Source organism: Artemia sp. Qi Xiang Cuo, chromosome 14 (assembly GCF_049724085.1).
Source record: "Artemia sp. Qi Xiang Cuo chromosome 14, ASM4972408v1, whole genome shotgun sequence".
NCBI classification, from domain to species: domain Eukaryota; kingdom Metazoa; phylum Arthropoda; class Branchiopoda; order Anostraca; family Artemiidae; genus Artemia; species Artemia sp. Qi Xiang Cuo.
Genome location: NC_142807.1, coordinates 41,709,092 through 41,733,590, shown reverse-complemented (window position 1 = coordinate 41,733,590; position 24,499 = coordinate 41,709,092). Strand labels below are relative to the sequence as shown.

At 34.1% G+C, this 24,499-nt stretch overlaps 1 protein-coding gene across 1 annotated transcript in view; it reads right to left on the bottom strand.

Annotated features, from left to right (window-relative positions):
* Positions 1-11,013: 11,013 nt before the first annotated feature.
* The window catches only part of LOC148944480 (putative RNA-binding protein CG14230), a 52,324-nt gene continuing 38,838 nt past the window's right edge, over positions 11,014-24,499 (bottom strand). Inside the window, exons 5-8 of the mRNA XM_089099821.1 lie at positions 19,962-20,152; positions 15,242-15,374; positions 12,057-12,309; positions 11,014-11,215 (exon numbers count right to left, since the gene is read on the bottom strand). Coding sequence (XP_088955947.1) covers positions 11,052-11,215; positions 12,057-12,309; positions 15,242-15,374; positions 19,962-20,152 — 741 coding nt within the window. The 3' untranslated portion in view covers positions 11,014-11,051. The remainder of the gene's footprint in view (positions 11,216-12,056; positions 12,310-15,241; positions 15,375-19,961; positions 20,153-24,499) is intronic.

The window sequence follows — 24,499 nt, the reverse complement described above, 5'->3', positions numbered from 1 at the left end:
TGTTTACGCTATCTTGGAAAGATAGTCATATAACCTTAGGAATAATATTCTAAGGAATGGCATCTTTCCATTTTAGGTTTGATTTATTTACTTTTATGTATCTTTTGCCGAATTTGTTTTTTGCCTAGTTTTTGAGACTTCATCCTTTTGAGCAGTTGGATTGCATTTGCCTACAAGAGCCATCAATATAAGTTTCAGTCTTAGAAGGTGGGTACAACTTAATCATCCACTACCAAGTCAATTGGGGCCATAAGTAAACAACTTTACAATAAACCGAATACTTTGGACAATGAAACGCCGAAAGAGTGAGAATTTAATATATACGAACCGAAAAAGTAGGTGCAATGAAAACTTTCCGGAAGTGAAATAAATTATAATTATGTTGTTTCTTTTGCCATTAGTGGTTGCTGGAATATAACAGTAAAGTTGAACCAAAAACGTATATTTAATCTATTTAACCTTAGCGAACACTGGGGCAAATCATCTTAGGGCTGCCTGAAATGAGTGCTAGTTATTTTGTACTGCATTTAAATGTTTGTTAAAATCAAAGCAATCTGGGATATTTTGCTTTTCGTTATTTTACTCCAATCCTTTTATGGGCTCGATCGTTCGATGGGAAGCAACTGGGGAAATTATTTTCAAACCTATGTCAAAATGGAAAATAAACGTAAATATAATTTTTTTTTTTTTATTAGGTTTCTTGTTCATTCTCCATTACTGTTCAATCCTCAGCCTTTCGCTTGAATCATAATAGAGTCATCAGTAGACATAAGCAAGCATGCATTCTTCTCAAATGGTCTATTTAATCAATCTCTGAGGATTGTACCTAAAAGTATTGAAACCAGCAAGCCAATTATTAAAATTTCCTAGAGGAAGATCCCTTGACAATCTAATACAATTAGATCCAATAGCAACTAACTCTAAAAGTATTGCAACCAGCAAGCCAATTATTATAATTTCCTTGAGGAAAATCTCTTGACAGTATAATACAATTGGATCCAATAGCAACTAGTAAAAACCACGTAAACATGATCCTTCAATCTCAACTTCGTTCCCAGAACGAAAATGTATCTCATTTTGTACGGTGCAGTTGCTGTTATTATTTCTACATTAATTGCCTGTTGGATAATATTTTCTAGTTTTAGGATTTTACAAATTGCTGGGCTATCAAGAAATCTAAACAATCATTTAAAATTAATTTTTTATGTAGAGATACCCTACTGCTGTGTTTTTAATGCAATATACTTCCTTGGCCTAACGAAATTAGACTGTAAGCTAACGGCATTATGAAGTCAAATTTCGATTTTCACGCCACTTTTTAACTCATTTTCACGCCACTTTTCTTACTCTTATGACTGTTACAAATTTTTACACAAAAAGAGAATATATGCGAAGATATATTTCAGTGTTGAGTGTTGTCATATTCAGTTTAGTGCCATTGTATTACAATCTGAGACAATTGGCCCCTCAAAATACTTACTGCCTTTGTTCGGGGAATTTTCAAGTATGCAAGCAAATTCCTCTGTCGAAGAAATGGGCTTTGGCGATCTACTTACCTTTTTGCATATTTATATACCTTTGTATGGCATTTTATCTAATCATACTAGAGAAACGTTTGCACAGGAAACAACTTCTATCAGATCCACAAAAGCCTAAATGTTATATTGGCCTTCCTTTTGCAGTGTGTTGCATTTATTCGTTAGATACGACTTTCCGCAAATTTGTACTTTTAAAAATTATGCCACTTCTTTATTTTGGCTGGCCCTCCATAGTTTATGACATACTTACACCACTCTACAACTTCTCAGATACTTTACTTTTCCCCATAGTTTTTCTGATATGCAATAGACACTTGCTTTTTAAAAGAGGACAAGTTATTCAACCTTACCCTATTGTGGAATGAAATATACTATATCATCGTACAACGTCTTTGCATACACTAACAACACTATACGAAGTTGTTTTGGAACAGACCTCAAACAGTCGCAGAAAACCAAAATCTACCATGAGTTACTGAATTATGCATATTCCTTAAATATTAATATATCGAGATTTTACTTAGTTACCTCTTTATTTTATGGAAATATACAAATTAGTTTTCAAATATTCAATGACAAGCACAAAAGTGAAAGCACTGGAATTAGCTGAATGTATATGCTAGTTAAAATATGTGGAGCTCAAATAGTCCTTAGTAGTATGGCTGTATAAACCACGACATGTGAACCATATAAACCAACCAGAACGCGTTCTATTCTGACCAAATGGTATACTATACAGAGGTAAGACCCCTGAGGGACTTAATCATGCCATTGTTCCAGCTTACCAACCTGTATTTTGGTCACTAGAGCTTGCATATATCAACCTAGTGGCTAATATATTCAGGTTAAAATACATAGCATATGAATACCGGTTTTCTTTTTTGCGATATATATAGCTAGTACGCGTGTGATTTCAAATACAGTTTGATAGAACCTCTCAAGATGACTAAACGCAATATTCTTGTAAGTTTTTCTTAGGAATTTTATGTATTACTTTATTATTACCATCCATTTATGTGTTATTAGAATCCAAATTTTCGAAAATACAATAATCCTTGTGTGTCCTATGAAGTCACACATAACACTGATGAACAATTAAAAGCTAGTTTATTGCTCGAACTGTTTTTATCTGATTCCAACTAGGTGACGGCTTTGCTTTTGTATCAAACGGGTTAAGAGTGGAAACTAGGTCGTATTATAATTTTTGATTGTTTTCAATTTGATTCGTCAGCGCTGTGCAAACATTCTTTCTTAAAATGAAGCTTAAATATACTATCATGTTGAAACCAGTTGATTATGGTGTAATATATCCCTACAAAGTTTAAGCAAAAGGAGTTATGTATTATTTTACTGTCACTATTTTGGTCACTAGAGCTTGCATATATCAACCTAGTGGCTAATATATTCAGGTTAAAATACATAGCATATGAATACCGGTTTTCTTTTTTGCGATATATATATAGCTAGTACGCGTGTGATTTCAAATACAGTTTGATAGAACCTCTCAAGATGACTTCTTGTAAGTTTTTCTTAGGAATTTTATGTATTACTTTATTATTACCATCCATTTATGTGTTCTTAGAATACAAATTTTCAAAAATACGATAATCCTTGTGTGTTCTATGAAGTCACACATAACACTGATGAACAATTAAAAGCTAGTTCATTGCTCAAACTGTTTTTATCTGATTCCAACTAGGTGACGGCTTTGCGTTTGTATCAAACGGGTTAAGAGTGGAAATTAGGTCGTATTATAATTTTTGACTGTTTTCAATTTGATTCATCAGCGCTGTGCAAACATTCTTTCTTAAAATGAAGCTTAAATATACTATCATGTTGAAACCAGTTGATTATGGTGTAATATATCCCTACAAAATTTAAGCAAAAGGAGTTATGTATTATTTTACACCATATGCTCAAAAATCAGTACCATATTTTTTTGGGGTGGATGTCTTGACAATAATTATTTAAATTTCCGAACAGAGTGAAATCTAAGGGTATGCACACTCTTAGCCAATACCCTTTGAAAATGGTTACATAATATTGGTGTATGCATAAACTTGAAAGCTTAGGGTTTTCAGATATGATGATTCAAATGGTCAATTTATGTTTCCATTCAGTCTCATTTTCTAGGGGCTCTCGGCAATGTTTGAAATTGCTAAATATTTAGTTTCACAGAAAAGTTTTATTAATAAGACCATAATTGAAGGATGTTCTTTTTTCAGGGAAAAATGCAAAGAATTGAATTTCCTCTTTGCTCAAGGAATTCTTAGGGTTTATAATTCCATAGGAATATAGTTCTTAGGGGTTTCAAATATGACGATTTAAATGGTTCAGTTTATATTTTCATTCAACACCATTTTCAAGGCACTCTCGGAAATGTTTGAAATTGCCACAAGTTTATTTTCGAAGAAAATTCCTCTTAATAAGACCACAATTGAAGGATTTAAATAACCGACTAAAACTCAAAGCAAAAAGAAACTAATAGGAGTACGGCTGACAGCCCCCTCTCCCTTAAAGACCAAAAAATAATTTGTACTTTAGGTCAATGCAAAATTTTGATCGAAAATCTTCGGAGGAAAAGTTGCGTGGAAAGTGCCTAGTACTTTCAAGGTGAAATTTTCAGAGGGTATATGAAAGAAGAACTGTAAAATATGACTCGAGGAATATAAAGGGATGTTTAAGTGAGGTGGGGGGCGCACATCACATATCGAAACTAAAAGGTATTTCTAACCGTTTCATTTCATGAAAAAGAAAACTAAAATTTAATTTATATTTAAGGAAAATTGTATGGCAGATTTTGTTGTGATGCCATTGTACATCTTTTTCCTTTTTTGGGAAGTAAATTTCAATTGTTTAAATGGTCAATATCAAGTAACAATAAAGGGAATAGATATTTTTGAGTGACCTAATAAACAGATAAAGATTGGTGTTACTGTGTTACAATACAAAACAGAATTTGAGGAGGTTGAGCGCTTAGATAAAAAGGGGGTTATATTTCCAGTGAGGGCTCCGTCGATTGAATCAGTGATGCACTTGGTATGGCATCTTTACACGCCTGTTGCGCAACCTGATTAATTTGGACATTTTAATCTAATTTCAGATATTAGTTGGATTTTGGGGGAGGATAAAACGTGTGGGTGTCTGCTACTATTGTCCAACACGTCTATCTAGATTTCGAAGCTAAAGCATCACATGAGACACTGTAAAAACGTCATGGGTACAAGTCTGTGAAAACGGTTAGTGGTGACAGGGAAATCTTGCGTTTCAGATATTTTCAGAAATCACACTTACAGAGTGACAAGATTGCCTTAGACTGCAAGGCCAAACTGACAGATATGTGCAATTCATCAATTCCAAATCATGTCAAAGAAGATCAGGCCATAGCAGTCTCTTATGCCCATACTCAAAGAGACTCAAGTAATACCATGCAAGTGGTAAATCTAGTTCAGACACTGGATGGGCCAGATTTTATGCCCACAACCTTGTCTGCACTTATTATAAAAGCAAATAAGGCAATCTCAAGGTTGCGCAACACAAATTATCCAATGATTCTATCACCAGAGGACAGGTTGGCCATTAACGTTAGAAAATATGTTGGGTTTGTAAGGGTAAATCTGATAAAGGTAAAGGAAAGGGAGATAAGGAGAAAGCCCGTGATCATAGATTATTTTTGGCAAGAAATATCATCGGGAGGGAGTAACTTTCATCTAGTGACCCATTAATTATGTAATGTAAATGTTAGTCAACAATATTGTCTACTTGTATTTATACACGACTCCAATTATGATTTGGAGTTCGTTTTAAGAGTGTTGGTACGTATGCAGAAAGATGAAGTTGTAGATGGCACATGGGTAGATGGTTCTTTTTCCTATAATTTCATACCCAAATCATCTGAGAAATTGCTGCTCTTTGAATTCAAATGGAAAACAATAGATATTGGTCATACGTAATTGAATAAAATCCGTTTTTAGACTCCTTTAGTTTTTTCCCCAAATCCGTAAGCCAATTGCTTCAATTACAGAAAAGCGACAGTTTTGATAGTTTTCCCCTCCTTATACAGTGCTTTCCAAATTATGAAATGTAGGATTTATTAACATGTAAGGCCATATATCCGTATTATTACTGGAACTCCGCCTTGAGGCTAGGTGAGAAGAAATTAACGGCCATCAAAGTGTTTTATGATTCACTTCGTGATCGTCAATGCACCACTGCTGACTATGAATTTGCCAAGAGGGCTTGGGCAAAGGGTGGATATAAAAATTGGTGGGATTATTGCAAAATGTACTTGGCAAGTGATGTATGAACGTTATTAGATATTGTATTGTATGTATTAACGTTATTAGATCTGTAAGAACACGGATAAAATATATTTGGAATTTGGGATGGATTTGGGTTATTATTTTTCAACTCCTCATATGGTGATGGATTTAATTCTAAAAACCAGCAAAGAAAAAAAAGTCTGATCATCGAAGTGGATCAGCATCTATTTGTAGAAAGATCAATGATGGGAGGCTATGTTTTCCACGGGGAACGTATCTTGAAAACTGATTTGACTGGACAAAACTCCGGTGTAAAGTCTGATGCAGTTTTTTTATATGAATTCCTTTTATCCGTCGGCAATGTCTCACTTCTCTTTGCTGTGTGGTAATTACAAATAACTTAACAATCCTTGGGCTTCAAATTTCCCCAACACAGCCACCGTTGAGGACAGTGGACCACAAGGATGTTTGTTAAAATAAATGAGAGCCCAGTGGCCAATACCTCAGGTTTCGGTATGGAAGATAACCAAGGTGAAACTATAATCAGGAATAATAGCGATAATATAAACGGAACCTCGAAGGCAACGACGTTATTACAATTTAGTTTTGCTAATTATGAACAGGAAAAAAGGGCACTCGCGAAATAAGAGCTAAAACAAAATCACTAAATAATAGGGATCCTAGCTTAAAGGATTTTCTTGGCGGCAAGGCGACAAAACCTTAATAAGTGATACACATAATTTATTCTTAAGTCAATCCTCCAGAGGGCCGTTCTAAGCCGGTATCTTCCGTACAAAAACCTCAGAAATCTGACACCTGCACAGTATAATGCTGGGTTTCCTTTCGCGTCAAATGAGTATGGAAATTTTCAAGCTTAGCCAATGAAAGTCTAAAACGAAATAAATTCATACACCCACAATTATCTGGGCAATCCTCACAAGACGAAATGTTCCAGATCCCAAGATTATCGGTTTCTTCTAAACTAACCGTATGGGGAGTGTGTAAAATAATTTGCCTGTCGTTCGTTAAAAAAATTAACACTTAACACTAAATATCACTTATAAAAAACTAATAAACACTAACAAATAAATTTAAAAAAATTACAGAGGAATAAGTGGGGAATCCTCTGGATGCTGTCAAAAACCGCCAAGGTCTAAATCAACTAATTGAATTATACAGTACTTAGTCTTTGTCTCAACGTGGGTAGTGTGAAAATGTAATATTCTATGACTCTTGCGAGACATTCTGCCAAGGGGACGACACCCATGGAATACAGTTATAACCATGTCAACACATCTATTGTCGCGAGCACGTAGTTCACAGGGATTAACGGCACTCCTTATAGTAAGTCTGTTAACCCCTTCAGGGCTAATGGTATCGTGGGTGTTTAAATTCTCTCATTCTTGGGATAGAAACAATATACATTTATAACTAGCCATGATAAATTTTCAATTGTAACTGAAGGAATTCAACCCGTTTCAGAAAATGATACTGAACCTATCTGCATGGATGACCTTGCTTGCAGGAGGCATAACCCTTAAGGGAACCGAAATACATAACCAACTAGCCTTCAAGAATATTGGCCAAATTTTTCCCATTAATGGTGTACACCAGGTAATATGGTATGTTAATATGAAAACCCTTCGATCAGATTTAGACGAACTAAATTCGATCATTTCGAGTGTCGAAATATAAATTCTGTGGAACCAATAATGGAAAAAGGTTTAGAAAAGGGAAAAAGGAATTTCACTGATCTTAGGGTAATAAATGATTTAAAGAAATAAGTAACAGATAAGTGCAAAATATCACATGAAGAATTGAATGAAAGTGATGGGATTATAAAAATAATAGAATCATTAAAGACTTATAATGCAAAAAGGAACAAAATAAGCCTATTACCCCTTCTAGGGCAAACTATAGGATGGGTAACAGGGTTAGCAACTGAAGGAGAAGTAGAAACAACTCTCCAAGAAGTCGATTATTCGTCAGCAAGGAATGAAAAGTTAATTCACCTGTCTGACCGGTCTATCTCATTAGTGAATGACCTAGACAGAGAAGTATAAATGGAAAGAAACAAAATCTTAGAAATCTTGGGAGGAATTTCAAGACGAATTATTGAATATTTATTTAAATGGAATAATGAGATAAGTTTTCTACGACTACAAGTAAACAAAAAAAAATACAAGAAATTCAATTCAGATTAAGAAATTAGGAAAGAAGATTGAAAGGATAATTCTTTCTATTCATTGGGCGGAAAGTAGAAGGTTTCTATTTCTTGTTACAAATCCTGCTGATATGCTTAAAACAATTTTTGAGATTGAAAGGGCATTACCAATAGGTTACAGAATATCTGTTAATTATAGAAGTTACGGGCTATTGGAACTTTATAAAGCAACCCCTGGTAATGCGGCCACCCAACAACTAAAACTAGTAGTAGTTTGCGATTTCTGTCTCAAACAAACAGGACGAGTTCAGAGTGTATAAAATGTTCAGCATACCGTTCCCGGTATTCAGTACCTTGTATTTTTTTAAATAGCTAACGAGTTAAAAATTTTTGGACTTAGTAAGGATCAAACTAGGTATTTCTGAGCAGATTACACTCTAGATAAAGAATGTAACAAACCCATCCGATAAAAATTTTGACGTGACCATTTGGTTAAAAATAGTTCAAACATCAGATATTAAAACTCCGAGGTCGACACAAACCCCCCAGGGCCCTGGGACAGGTGTTGTAAGTTATGCCCTGGGGACATATATGGTTCTTATAGAAGGGATGCTCGTATAAACTTCAGAGAGGGCTCATCTGATTAGAAATGGGAAGTTCTAGTTTACTTTTGAAGAGTCAAAAGAGATCGAAGGGCAAATTATCCCCCCACCCCACACGCCAATTTTATCCCCAAACCCATCCAATAAACATTTTTAGATAGCCATTTTGTTAAAAATAGTTCAAACATCGGATAGTAAAAACTTGGGTTGACACAAACCCATTTTGAAATAAAGAATTTTTAAAACCTTGAAACTTTTTGCAATCAAAAACGAACAAAAATTAATTAAAGAAAAACTTCCTGAAAAAGAAGTTTTTCAAAGAAAAGTAAAGGCCATTTCAAACTTAAGATCAGCACTTTCAAATATCTGTCAAAATTCAAAGTCAAAACGACCAGAAAGTACTATTAAAGAGTAAATGATACCCAAAACGAATAGAAATTAAATAAACAATCATAGCGAAAAAACATACAAGTAATAATCTAAATGAATAAATAAATCTTAAAGCGAATAATTCCTCAATTGAATACGCAAATCTAGCTTAAAACGAAAAAAAAATATTTTGCTATTGAAGTATAAATGAAACCCAAAACGAACAGAAAGTAATTAAAAATCAGTGCAAACAAACATACAATAGATACTAATGTAAATGAATAAATAAATCTTAAAGCGATTGAAATTTAAATTGAATATACAAATCAAGCTTGAAACAAACAAAAATCACTACAAACAAGAGTTTGGGTATTGCCTCTTTCTGTCACTGTAAAAGTCTGACCTACTGCGTCATTAGCACTTTACTGAAAACTATATATGTCTTCAACAGTCTTGGAAAGTGTAAACAAAATCAAATGAACTGAAAAAGAAAATACTTGTAATATAGTTCTTTTTCAGTGAAGCGCCAATGACGCAGTAGGCTTAAGTTTTTACAGTTAAGGAAGGGGGCAGTATCCAAACTCTTGTTTGTAGTGAAACTACATGCGTCTTGAACAATTTTAGGAAGAACTAATAAATTAAACTGAATATTTGATGTATAATGATATTAATTGCTAAAAGTTCATCAGTTCAAAATTTTACTGTAATTCTAATGTTTATTTTCAATATTAAGTACAAACGAAAATATTGTAATACAATTCGTTTTCAGTAAAGCGCCAGTGACGCATTAGGTATTAGACTTTTACAGTGAGAGAAGGAGCGGATACCCAAACTCTTGTTTGTAGTGATCTTTTGTTCGTTTCAAGCTTGATTTGCATATTCAATTTAAGTTTCGCACGTTTTAGGATTTATTTAATCATTTACATTAGTATCTATTGTATGTTTGTTCGCATTGACTGTTTATTTAATTTCTGTTCGTTTTGGCTTTCATTTATACTTCAATAGCAAAATATTTTTTTTCGTTTGAGGCTTGATTTGCATAGTCAATTTAAGCATCACTCGCTTAAAGATTTGTTTATTCATTTATATTATTACTTTTATGTTTTTTCGTTATGTTTGTTTATTTGATTTCTGTTCGTTTTGGGTATCATTTATTCTTTAATAGTAATTTCTGGTCGTTTTGAGTTTGAATTTTAACAGGTATTTGTATCTACTGATCTTAAGTTTAAAATGGCCTTTACTTTTCTTTGAAAAACTTCTTTTTCGGAAAGTTTCTTTTAATTAATTACCAGTTAAAATCGGAATACTTGCATCTTTCAGGCCACTGTTTTGAAGTTTAAAGAGGGAGTGGGGTATTCAAATCAGTAACGGTAACCCCCTCCCTCCCCTCCCAAATTAATGCCTTGACCAATCTAGTTAACAAATTGACCAAAGGAACAAACTGGCTAGTAAAAATTATATGAATGGCAATTTAATTAGTTAAGATAAAAATTAAATATTATTTTAATTACGATTAAATAATGATATTAACCATGATAACTTTCAAATTTACACAGAAGGCCAACAATAGAAAAAGCCAGACATGCCTTAAATAACCATGCCTTAGTAAGGATACCAGGACTATTTTGAAAAAATTCTGCATTTTAGTTTTATTGGTCGCATGTTGTTGTGAGTCTTTCTACTTTTGTATATTTTTGTTTTGCTGAAGACGACCCTTGGACATAGGGCCGAAATATTCATTCAAATTGTCTTAACTGTCTTATGAAAAGAATTCCTAATTGTTCTTCTTGTTTTTGATGTTCGACACATGCATTACTTACCAAAATAACGAAGATTTACTCATAAATATTGACAAAATATTTATAAGTGACCTTCAATGTTTAAACTACACACAAGTTTTGTTTTGTATCTACTTTCTTTTTTTTTTACCTGCCATGTCTGTCAAACAGCGAGAAACAACTCACAATGGTTGTTTTGCCATGAAAATTGGAAAAGAAAACACCATTTCTACCTATAATCGATTAATTTCTTCACAAATAATTTCATCCTCACTTACAGACCATTGAACTCATTTTTTATCTCAGTGTAAAACTTTATTTCAGCTTTTTTTTTACAGTCAATGACGTTTTCTAAAAGCATGTTTCTTTTTAAACGCTCGAATCTGGGAAGAATGACGATGATGACTTCTGTAGATTTTCACTAAATCTTGACGCTTGGTTTGCCACTTCAGTCTATATTCCTCAGGATCATCGACTCGACCAAAGAAGAAATTTTGGCCTTCTGAAATGAAAACATTGCTTATTTTAATAAAACGCATGAAAAAAACTGAGAGAAAGAGAGAGAGAGAGAGAGAGAGAGAGAGAGAGATGAGAAGAGAAAGAAAGAGAGAGAAGGAAAGAGAAAAAAAGAGGATAGAAACGGGCCAAACAAGAATAACAAGTTGGAGGAAAGGAGATTAAAGAACTGGAAAAAAGTAAACGAAACAACGGACAATAACCTAGAAACAAAGTTAAAAAAAAATCGAAAAATTCTTCAAAGAAAACATTAAAAGAAGATTAAAATTCACACTCGCCAGAGTAGAGTTTAAAAGTGAGTTAGATTGACATAAGAACAGCTAAAAAATAACAAATGAAACAAGATGCAGTTATCAGTAATAAACAGGCTATAAAAATAATACACCGGCAATAACATAAATCGTATGACGACGGATTTATTCAATATAACATATAGCTCGAGAAACTGAAGGCCACAAGTGTACCACGTCCTTCAGGCAAAAATTTTTATTGAAAGCCATTGATACATACTCCTTCTCCCTTTGGAATAATATATTACATACGTACAATACCATACTAACTTGGAAATAGCCACAAACTTGACTTAAGACTAGCCCTATAATATCAAATTCAAAACAATTTCGAGATAAAACAAACATTCTGTACCATACTTTGCTCAATTTAGATTTCAGGCTAAGTTATTTCATCTATGGGACTTTTTTTTCTTTCATTGACTTTTAGTAGGGTTTCTGACACGCAGATTTGCAGATAAGAAATTTACTCACTAGGTACAAAAGGAAGAAAAGGCAAGAAAAGAAACGAAAAAAGAGAAAAAGCAAGCATGTTACCTTGCAGGCGTTCGTCCTTTCTCTTGAAGAAGAATGGTTCAATCCATAGGCTTTTCGAAGGTACCAATACCTTTTTTTCTGTAGTAGCTTGTTCCTTTTTCTCAGGGGATTCATCTTGGTCAATAGGAACTTCCGCAATTTCCGTTTCTACAGTGGTCTCACTTCCAAAGTTTTGCAGGAGGCTGAAACTCTCTTTTTTAGCAAACAGTCCCGAAAGATTATCTGTTGTCTCAAAGAACCGCTCTTGGGACACCTAAGGAAGATAAAATGCTAAGGGGGATTTTTCATGGGGGATTTCTCTTGGACAGATCTTGAACTAACTTCAATCCTATAGAGTGAAACTGCACTTACTTTTTAACTGCATAATTAGAAACTAGGGAATACGTACAAATGAATTTATCTTACAATATTATCATACTATTAATGAAACAACACGTGTAGTATTTTTCTCAATTCAAAATGAAATCACTACTAATCATAATTAATTTTTATTTATATTAAAACCTTTAACAAATAAGACAAATAAAAACCAAGCTTAGTAAAGGTTACAAAAAAATTAGAGGGCTATAAGAAAAGGAAAACTTGGATTTCTGGTCGGTTTAACATAATTTCAGCATCAACGATTTAGTGTATGGTGAGTATAGAAGAAAACAAACCGATCCCACGGAAAACGAAGAAAAAGAAGAGCTGAGGTTAGGAATTAGTTACCAATATCTTTCCCAAGAAAAGAAGAAAACGATTGGCCATTCCTAAATCATTAAGGAGACTAGGGGATTAATTTTAGTCAGACCCCTCAGTTTGTTTCAGATATAATTTTACACTTCACAGCAAAAACAAGGAATTTTAAGGGGCCCAAAATGTGGAATTCCAAGTAAAAACTAAAAAAAGAAAAAAATGCCAAAATAGGTTATATGAAAACAAAAGTTGTGTAAGAATAACACTCCTTAAATTTGAAGAGAAGAGGATCCTTGCATGAAATACAAAAAGAGAAAGAATGACATCAAAAATATTTTCCAGCAAAAATTGTCCCCACCCCTCCAATTAAACACACATCAAACGTCAACTCTCAGTCTATACAGTTAAGATGTAGTCTGTAATAAACTGAAAAAAAAAAGTTTCAAATAATTGACTTTTCTGTAATGCCCTGTCTTTCTATATAAAAGGGTTTTTATAATACCCTTGTGAGGTAGACTTGTAATTATCGTATAGTCGAACATAATAATATACGAATATGACATTTCATTTTGCAGCGCTGCGTATAATTTTCCCTTAAAAATTAGGCATGTGGGCCCTGTTACGAATCGCAATCACGCGCGCATTTTCAACATGCATTAATGATATCATAAATTGGGCTCGTGGAACATGTAAATCCTCACACGCCGAAATCTCTACTTTTTAGCAGAAAGGTAGGCATGTTGTGCTTTTTCTTTTTTTTTTAAACCTAAATCATCAAAAAGATTTTCAATCTGTGCGATTGAAGGATGTTTTTTCCCCAGTCGGCTTGAAACTTATGAGACAATTATCTTGGATGAATTAGAGATGGAAATGACGATTTTCAGAGAGGTAAGTCAACCTTTTCATAGATCACCCACTTCAAGTTAATGGTGGAATTTCCTTAGGCCAAGGGGGCAGAGGGGACGGATTTTTATAGTCGTACTCTATTTCCATCCCCCACCTACCATCCACCCGACAGTGCCGGAATTTGCTTGGAATTTGACAGCCAGGTGCCTATAGCCAAGAAGACTACGCCCAAGAAAGTTTAGACTATTAACCTTTACGATACTGGGGATATCAATCTCAAAATTCCAGTTTCACTGTTCAAGGATTTTCGCTCAATTATTATCTTGTAATCAAAAGTCTGACCTTATTCAACTCCACGGGTAAGGGGTTAACTACTTGGGCTAGCTGCTCAATCTTTGATGTGTTTCTGATACATTTAAGGGTAAATTTGTCTTAATTCAAGTGGTTACGCAATGATAAGAATAATAATCCAACGACATGACCTGGTTTTGCGTGGATTATGAAGTATTACTCCTGAAATCTGAAAGGTAAATAGAAAACATAAAAAAAAAAACTGATCTTACTATCTAATTTAAGAGAAACTAATAGCAGGTGGTATATTTGACAGTGTAACGTAGCCTTAGCTTGTATTTTTTTTTTTTTTTTTGAAATAGCAACACAGACTGAGTTAGGTTTTATATTTAGGGGTAAAGTAACACAGTCTTAGTTTGTATACAAGGTGTGGAATGTTTTTAGAAGTAACAACATTGATTAGGTATCAAGAAATAGAGAACACAATAGGTTTTAAGAGGAAACAGCACGTTTTGAGACTGTATTTAAAGGAAGAGGTCATAATCTTTTTCGAAAAAAAAATCTTCTTAGGACATACCATTGTGAAGGTTTCAGAGCGTTGACAAATATAGCATTTAATAATGGCAAAGAAACAAAACCACAACACTTTCCCACAAAACATTCATCAGCGAAGCCAACCAAAGGCTGCTGCAATACTTCCGTGGAGAAAGCGGCACACATATCTAATTAAACGGTTTGTGCTGTTTACGTTGCAACTGAAATATCTTTCTATTCATGATGGATTGCATTATATTAAATAGCGATATGGAAGACTAATATGGTTTATTTAGCAAAAAAGAGGGAAGGGGGACAATTTATGAAAAAAGCCAAAAATATTAGAATTATATCGAAAATACCAAAGAAATGATGGGAACATCAAATAATCTCGAAATTGTGAATCAGAGATAAAGGTTCAATGTTCCCCCCCTCTCCTCCACGTATATGGTCAGACATATGCTTAAGTAAAGAAAAAATCGGTTACAAATTCTTCGTAAGCAACGGAAAAGGCTGTAAGTTAAACAATCATCATTCACAATCAGAAATCAATTTGAATGTATAAAGGAAAAAATTTTAGCGGGTAACATTCAGCGGAAAGAATTAGTTAACCACCCAACCCATTACCAGTAAATTATCCCTTCTGGTAGATTCAAAATCGCTTGTTTAGAAGTGGAGGATTCTTCTGAACAGCAAAACATCAAAACAAGAGAGTTGTAGAACGTTGGGGATAAAATTGCTATAACCACCATACCCCCCTCCCCATGAGTGAGTGCTTTTTCAGGACAAAATACGGGTTTATATGGTCAGGATTCCCGAAAATGATCTTAGTCTATTACCTCACTGTTCTGGGTACACGTTGTAGCTAAAGTTTCGTATCTATCGCTGGTTTCTTCATCTGATTTCATTTTTTTGTTCTTTTCTATTGAATTTTCTGTTTTGGTGGGGTCGTACCTGGCTAACATTGATGTTCTGAAAAAAAGAGAGTAAGTAATTTATCTGGGAAAACAGAGGCCAGCGGGATAAATCCCAGTCTCAGTCTACTGAAAAGAACAATTTTCCGATATCTAGGGTAGATAATATTACTTATGGTTAGGCCGTTTTTGCACTAACATATTGCTCCTCTGCGGACCTAGTATTAGCAGAGAGGCTACGTATACCTCATTTAAAAATAAACTCATATGCATCTGTAGTAGCAAATGTAGGTGAAATAATTTCTCAGGCCAGCCTGATTGCTAAGCATGAAAGAAAGATGGTGTTCCAGTCAACTACAGCTCTGTTCTCTCCCAAACACAATTTTTGGCAGCGAATTAAAACAAGCCTGACGATGACAGTAGAGGACCCGTCGAAATATTCCTGATTTCAATATTTGATCCCTGGTCATCCGTAGCAGCAGGTAGGCTGAAAAACCTTCTTCCTATTAAAAGTAGGTCAAAGAGCATTGGTAACTTATAAGAACGGAAACTGGGGCTAGCGTCGACAAAAAATTAACTGTCAAACCCATCTAGCGTCTGGCGACACATGGTATTTTTTCGAGCTTTATAATGGATTTTCTGTCAGGAACTGATATCAGATACTTATTACTATTCTAATTTTACCAATTATACTAACTAAATTAAGTATCCTTATTATTACCATGTAAAAAATGCCAATTGTCACCACATGCAAGATGGTGTTGATATTTTTTTTTGTCGACACTAGTGCCAGTTTCCACTCTTAGAAGTTACTCATACTCTTTGAGGTCGGTGGATTCACCAATATGCTGATCACCAGAAGCAGGGTTCCGTTACGGTTTCATACACTTGATACACCAATAAAGAGAACAATAATTTAGTAAGGAAATAATCTTATAAAAAAACCAGTGGTTTTGTTACAATAATGTAGCAATTTAATAATCTTATAACAAACCTAACACTTAAAACTTAGGAAGTAGAAAAATAGAAACGAAGTAATTCAAGTATTAAATGTTGTTACACGTAATTAGTCATTTCTAATTTAAGTTTCTTCAAAATTTTAGTCTTACATGAAGCGCAAATATGATACTAAAATATTTAGTTGCAATAGGGGTTTTTACGCTGAATTCAAATTTATTCTCTATATTTTTTAGGACTTAGGAATCTTACACAATTTTTAGGTAATCTTGTTCAAAGTTTGGTAGGTGTTTTGGAACGATTAATAGAATCTTTACTTTAGTAAAGTTTTCTAGCACAGTTTATATCCTGAACTAAAGCCAAATCTGATTTTTCGAGCACTAGCTTCTTGTATGTTAATTAAATAAAAAAAAACAAGTTTTTTTAACTGAAAGTAAGGAACGACGTTAAAACTTAAAACGAACAGAAATTATTCCGTATATGAAAGGGGCTATCCCCTCCTCAGCGCGTCGCTCTCTACGCTAAAGTTTTTTATTGTTTAAAAAAAATAGAGTTGTGAGAAAGTCAAACTTTAGCGTAAAGAGCGAGGCGTTGAGGAGGGGATAGCCCCTTTCATATACGGAATAATTTATGTTGGTTTTAAGTTTTAACGTCGTTCCTTACTTTCAGTTAAAAAAACTTGTTTTTCTTATTTAATTTTTGATTTTGGCTCCCCGTACATGAATAATTAAAACAAAATTTGCATATTAATTTTACTTTTATTTTGTTAAATGGCTTTCTCGAAACTTGTTTAATTTTATTTGCGAATGTTTTTATTAGTAATAAATATACGTAGCTTACGAATTAACTTATGTAACGAACTTCTATATTCATAGATTTTTAATACGTATATTAGGGGGTTCGTCCCCTAGTCAATACCTTGCTCTTTAAGCTAAAGTTCAAATTTTGTACCAATTCTTATAAAAATGACCCCTTAATCACAAAGACCGTTAATTAGAATAAATAGCTCTTATGAAAGTACAAAAAAATCTTTGGCTTAAAGAGCGAGGTATTGACTAGGGGGCGAACCCAATCATATACGTAATAATTTCTGTTCGTTTTAAGTTTTGATGTTGCTCCTTACTTTCAGTTGAAAAACCTGTTTTTTTTAATTTAATTTCTGATCTTTTTCACTAATAATGATGGGAAATCCGGCGCCCCCTTCATAGCAATGTCCCTTTCCCCATGAAAACTTCCTTTATGGAAAGATCTTCCCATATGACCCCCGACCCCCCCCCCCCCACCTACCAGAAAAAATCCCTCCTGAAAACGTCTTTATACCTCCCAATAACCTATGCTATATGTCAACATTAGGTAAAGTTCATAACTTTCAGCCCTCTCCCTGGGGACTTCGGGGGATTAAGTCATTCTAAAAGACATAGTTATCCTATTTTCGACCATGCTGAACAAAATGGCTATCTCAAAATTTGGATCGGGTGAATTTGGGGGAAAAATGAGAGTGGGAGGGGGCCTGGTTACCCTTCATTTTTTTTGTCACTAAAAAATGGCACTAGAAATTTTAATTTCCGATCGAATGAGTCCTTTCACGAAATTCTAGGACCACTGGGTCGATACGATCACCCCTGGAAAAAAAATTAAATAAAATAAACACGCATCCCTGATTTCTTCTGGCAAAAAAATGCAAAATTCCAGTTTTTTGTAGATTGGTGCTTGAAACTTCTACAGTAGGGTTCTCTTATACGCTGAATATGATGTGCGATTTTCATTAAGGTTCAATAGCTTTTAGGGGGTCTTTCCCCCTTTTTCTAAAATCAGCCAAATTTTCTCAGGCCCGTAACTTTTGATTGGTAAGACTAAACTTGATGAAACTTATATATTTGAAATCAGAATTAAAATCTAATTCTTTTGATGCATGTATTTTTTTTTTACGTTTTTTAGAGTTTCGGTTACCATTGAGCCGCTTCGGTTACCGCTCCTAGTTACAGTTCGTTACCACGAACTGTTTGATTTCAAGTATTTTTTCAGTCAAAGATATATATATATATATATATATATATATATATATATATATATATATATATATATATATATACTACGTCAATCCGAATCATTAGGCGCACTTTTTTTATTGTGTGTGCATGGCTCAGCTCTTTGATGTCTTGTTTCCAAGAGTATTTACTCTTAGTGTTGAGGTGGATCAGAGGATTTTTTCTAATACAATTTTTTCCGCAAACAGCATGGACCACAAAGACAAAAAATAGCAAGGCAAAATGAGAAAAAACATTTATCACAAAACATTGATAACTTATTGTGGAGGAAGATCATAGGATTTTTATGTGTATATATAACCTTTTCCGTAAGCAGCTCAGAGAAAAAAGACACAACAGTAAGTCAAAATGAGAAAAAAAACATTTGTCATAAAATATTGATAAAAAAAAATAAAAAAAATCAAGCCAATATTAAGAATCTTTCAATTAGAGCCAATAATCGTTCACTTAGTGAGGATAAGGAAATAAGTGTACTAATTGGGCCTTTTTGAGTCAAGGGGTCTATCTGATCTCTGTGTGTTCGAAAGGAAGGGGGCCGTCCCCTACCAACAGCAGAGAAAACGACAATGATTTTTTTCCCATTACACTACTTTTCTCGAATTACACTAATATTAATGGCGTTTTGAAAATATTCAGTTTGAAAGACGCTGGGTGCTGTAAAGATGTTAAAAGTAGAATAGCCAAGGCCAAGGGTGTTTTTTCACAGTTGAAAAAAATAGAGAAGAATAGGAAGATATGTCTTCAAATCAAGATTAGAATATTGGGAGCTCCAGTGATGACAGTGATCAAGTGAAGTTCTGAAGGATGGGCGCTCCGAAAAAAGGAGGCAGATTTACTAGATGTTTTCCAGAGAAATTACCTAATGACTGTTTTGCGTACCCGACTGACTGACCGTATTTTAAAAAGTAGGCTGTACGATAAGTCTGATTCAATTTCGCTTTCTATGGATATAAAGAGAAAAAGGTTTAGATGGCTAGAACACGTTCTGCGGATGAAGGATGACATATTGCCAAAGATTGTCCTTTTCGTCCAACTGCCTATGGTTAAACGAAAAGCAGGTTATCCTAGGTTTAGGTGGGAGGATGTCGTAAGGAAGGATTTAAGGGAAATGGGAACTTCCTGGGAGGGTGTAAAGAGGGAGGTTTCGAATAAATTAGGATGGAGGAGGAGCGTGCGTAGTTGTGTTGGCCTCAGGCGGCTTGGTGTTGCGGAGAATTGTTAGTAGTAGTAGTAGTATTTGATTTTTATTATATTTTTAAGACATTTTTCTGTATTACGAAATATTTAAAAAGTACTAAAAAGACAGTGAAAAGTACTTAAAAGTACTTAAAATGACCGTCATTTTAAAAATATTTAAAATGAGAGTGTTTTATTGTCTTTCTCAGCTCTAAACGTCAAAGAAGAAAAAAAAGAGCCTAGGTATTCACATAATTTTCAGCTTCCGTTTGATCAACTTTCTTTCTTCCGAGACCGAGAACCACAGATGAAAAGCGAAATTCCAGACTGGAAAACTACATATTTTCTAAATTTAAACTACAAGTCAAATTAAGGCCTTACACATAACATAATCAGACAGAAATGAACTTTTGTTCGGTGCTTTTATTTTTAGATAGTCGTAACCTAACATAAAAAAACCTTACTTGACAAAATTATCATTTTTCCTTTTATCGGCAGTGACTTCTTTACCAGTAATTTCGGAAAGAATTTTCAATTGTCTATCTTTTTCCAAATCCTCAGGAATTTCTGTTGGATTTTCTACGGCTTGTTTTAGGAAACGTTGATCGAGAATAAACCGCTCATCCTTACTGTAGCGTGACTGGAGGTCAAAGAGCTAAGAAAAAGAAGTAAACAATTTTATAGCCATAAAAAAGACATCAACATCAAATGATAGAGCAATGGAGAATGAAGAGTAGAGATAAGCAAAACAAAGGGCAACTGAAATTAAAGATCTTACTACGTAATAAAAAGATAAGGAGAAGAAGAGTGGGAAGGCACGAGAGAAATAGATGAGGTTATCGGTACGAGTAATAAGTCAAATTAGTCTAATAGCTGGATAATTGTAAGGACTTGCATGTTTTCAATCAAATTATGACGGGATTTTAGTTAGTTAATTTCTTTCACTTAACTTGTCAATTCCGCAACAGCAAAACAACTGAGGTTCTAAAAGACCCTACTAAACACGTCCAAAAGCATATTAAAAAATTCAAATATTACAGTACGACGGCAGATCAATCCGTCAGGGTTGTTATGTATCCTAATCAGTGGTAAGAAGTCAGGCGAAAATTCCGTTGCACGGGAAATGTGATCCATAGAAAGCAATAAAAGCGAAAAGAAAAGAAAATGAAATCTACCTCTAACTCGTAAAATTATCTTGTTCCACACGCAAATGAAAACCTACAGAGTTTTTTTTTATGCGTTAGAGCATATGATTCGGTTGCTTCCATTGTGTGGTTACTCTACTCTTTCGTTTTGGATGTACTTCGAAATTATTTGTGTGTCATCGAAAAGTTTTTGAGAAAAATTTTTTTTTTTCCAATGATAATTATGTTAACTTAAATCGACCAGAAAATTATCCTGAATAAAATGAGGAGAGGAGAGGACAATCTAATCCATACCCAATATTAAAACTAAAGTGTCACTATTTCTGTTGTGAAAACTCGACGTGCTACTCCGAACAACCCTGCCAATCCCATTTATTTCTCAAACACTGGAATAAAAGCACATTGTTGATAATGGACATTGTTTTCAGTAGAGTTGAAATGTAACCCTTAAGATCGGAAAGGTGAGATCAGTGGCAGCACTACTCCCTCCCGTATACAATTCAAAGGATACCACTATGTTTACCGAGCCAAATTTGAACCTGCAAGGCTGAGTAGCAGAAAAAGGATGACGGAAATTCACTATGCGCTACCTCTATTATAATGTAGGCCAACTCACTTTTGTGTATGAGGCGATCGTTGTCTGTACATGTCACTGTACATAAATAATGTAACAGCAAGATCACGGCTCAGTGATTTTTGGCTAATACATTCTCTGCACGTACAAACAGCTCATCCCATTTAATCTGCCATCAGCGGTCAAGTGTAAATTACCCTGGAACACGTATTTTCGCAGAAACTTTCTCAAAATGCCTTTGAAACCAACTCGATACTTCGAAACCTACTTGTAATTCCTAAGAACATCTAATAATAACATTGCACTAATAATAACCGTTATAAATGTATTGAAATAAATTAATTCAAAACCAAATTCTTTAAAATTAGTACTACTAAGGTGAAGCCAAGCTTCGCGCTCAAGAGAAATCTGAGTCGTCTACCTGCGGAAAAATCTTATACCACGTATATTTATACTTCCTTAAATATTCTCCGGGGAACTTGCATCTCAGTCCTGCTTTGTATAATGGTCAAGATAAGGAATGATCACACTGTATTATATTTATATACAGTGGTACATGCTGACGATGAAGTCATGCAGAATCTCTATGCAGATATTGAAGCCCGTCAGTGTACTTAAAAATGCAGTAAAAAAAAAAATGGGAACATCCTTGTCTTGTCTGCCGTTGTTGAAAGGGTTGAAAGAAGACTTTGATTCCACATAAAACGTGATTAACCCATACAAACATCAAACTACATGATTTGTATATTTTCGAAATATATACTGCTCTTTTTCAAATTAAACAAAAAAATAAGTTTTTTCAACTGGAAGTAAGAAGCAACATTAAAACTTCAAACGAACAGAAATTATTATGTATAAGAGAAGGTTGCCCCCTCCTCAGTACCTCGCTCTTCACGCTAAAGTTGTACTTTTTGTTCCAATTATTTAAGAATGGCTCCTGATACACAAGGATCGCTTGATTAGAATAATAAGCTTTTTAAAAAATTCAAAAAAATACTTTAGCGTAAAAATCAAGGTACTGAGGAGGGGGCAACCCCCTCATAGGCCTATACGTAATAATTTCTGTTCATTTTAAGTTTTAATGTTGCTCCTTACTTTCAGTTGAAAAAATTTTTTTTTAATTTCTTATCGTTTTTTAAAAAACGCCAGGAAATATGGCTCCACCTCCACAGAAAAATCCCCCTCTCCACGGAAATATCCTCTGGACAATTCAACCCTAGTAAAAATTTACCCCGGAAAATTAACCTTAACGCCTCCACGCGTAAAATTGAGTCAGTAAAGTGAAAGCAAGATATATAAAGAAACTTCCTATAGGAATTTTGGCAAATTCTGTCAGTATACAATTTCCCATGAAATGTTTACCCCCTAGAAAATTGGCTCTCCATGGAAAATCCTCCCCGTGCGAAGTCCCCCCAGCAAAAATTCGTCTTCCTCTCCCCACCGGAAAAATGTATACATACTTCCCAAAATACTAACACTATACGTATACTACCATATACTATATGTAAACAATGGGCAAATTTTATAACTTAAAGACCTTTCAACTTATTAAACCCCTTCTTATTAGGCCTTTCAAATACGCTGAACAAAATAGGAATCTCAGAATATTGTTCGGACGATTTTGGGGAGAAAAATGGCGTGGGAGGGGGCCTAGTTGCCCTCCAATTTTTTGGGGGGCACTTAAAAAGGGCACTGGAATTTTTAATTTCCGTTAGAATGAGCCAACTCCTGACTTTCTAGCCCCACTGGGTCGATAATATCACCCCTGGAAAAAAAAGAAGAAAAAACAAATAAACACGCATCCGTGATCTTTCTTCTGGCAAAAAGTACAAAATAAGACATTTTCGCAGATAGGAGCTTGCAACCTCTACAGTAGGATTCTCTGATACGCTGAACCTGTTGGTGTGATTTTCATTACCATCATATGCATTTTAGGGGGGTTTACCCCTTTTTTTCAAAAATCAGGCGAATTTTCTCAGGCTCGTAACCTTTGATGGGTATAAGTAAACTTAATAAAACTTATACATTTAAAATCAGCATAAAAATGCAATTCTTTTTACATATCTATTAGTATCAAAATTCCGTTTTTAGTTTCGTTTACTATTGAGTCGCTCCGAACTTACAGTTCGTTACCACGAACTGTTTGGTCCTGACTAAATTACAGTGGTTCAAATAATTGAAAAATGATAGCTTGAAAATGAATAAGTTTATTCAGCACATTGAATAATTCAAGCAAGTATCAATTGCATTTCCCTGATATGTACACAAGCAATTAGGTAAGAAACAAAACGATAAGACAGTGGATAATTACGAGCGGGAGTTTTGCCGTGAAATTAAAACATAGGGGGAAAAAGAGGCAAAGAGTAAAAGAGAAACACATAGTTGAAAAGGAAGAAGAGTTGAGGGGAGACAATTAAATAAAACCATATTTTACGCAGTAAATATGAATATTGTTAAATATACAAAGTCTTTTGATTTTAACCTCAAATGATGTGGCAAGAGTAAGTTCAAATAAGACAGAAAAAATAAAGAACATTTACACGCACTACAATTGATATGATTTACTCTTCCCCATTATAAATATATTTAAGAAAAAGTTTGAGGACGTCTTGTTGTAGGCATATACAGGTGAAATATTAGTGTGATTGTTCTTCTTTTCTCCCTACTAGCCACATATCCGTTGTTGTTCATGGTTTTCTTCTTTGGTTTCCCATTAAAGGCCATGGAAGCACCTTTTATTTCCAGTGACAGTCTAGATTGTGCAAAAAGAGAGGTGGTCCATCCACGGACCACAGGATATATCTTGTCCATAGCCTAACTAATTGGAAATAACAAATTTGGCTTACAATATAAGAAAAAAAAGAAGAAAATAAGAATCTGGATAGAAAGGAGAGAAAGATAAGAAAAAAAATGAAACGATAAAACGAAAACACAACTTGTTTTACATAAATAATCTGTTGAGAAAAGAAACAAATTCCTTTTAATTACAAAAACAAAGGGAAAATTAAATTGCAAACAGTAAAAATGTCCCTTGAAGAAATGGTAATTTATTGGACGATATTCATCATGATGAAACAGTATTTGTCACATTTAAGACATCTTCTGGGATACTACATGAAACTCCTACCATGATTTGTTCAATTACACCAACTTTTGGCTTACAGTGTAGGATGACCGCATAATTTTATTTGCATTTTCAACCCCATCAAACTTTCACTCATCATTCAATATTTCTGAGCAGTAGAACGCATAGAGATTGTTATCCGACGTAAAAAAAAAAAAA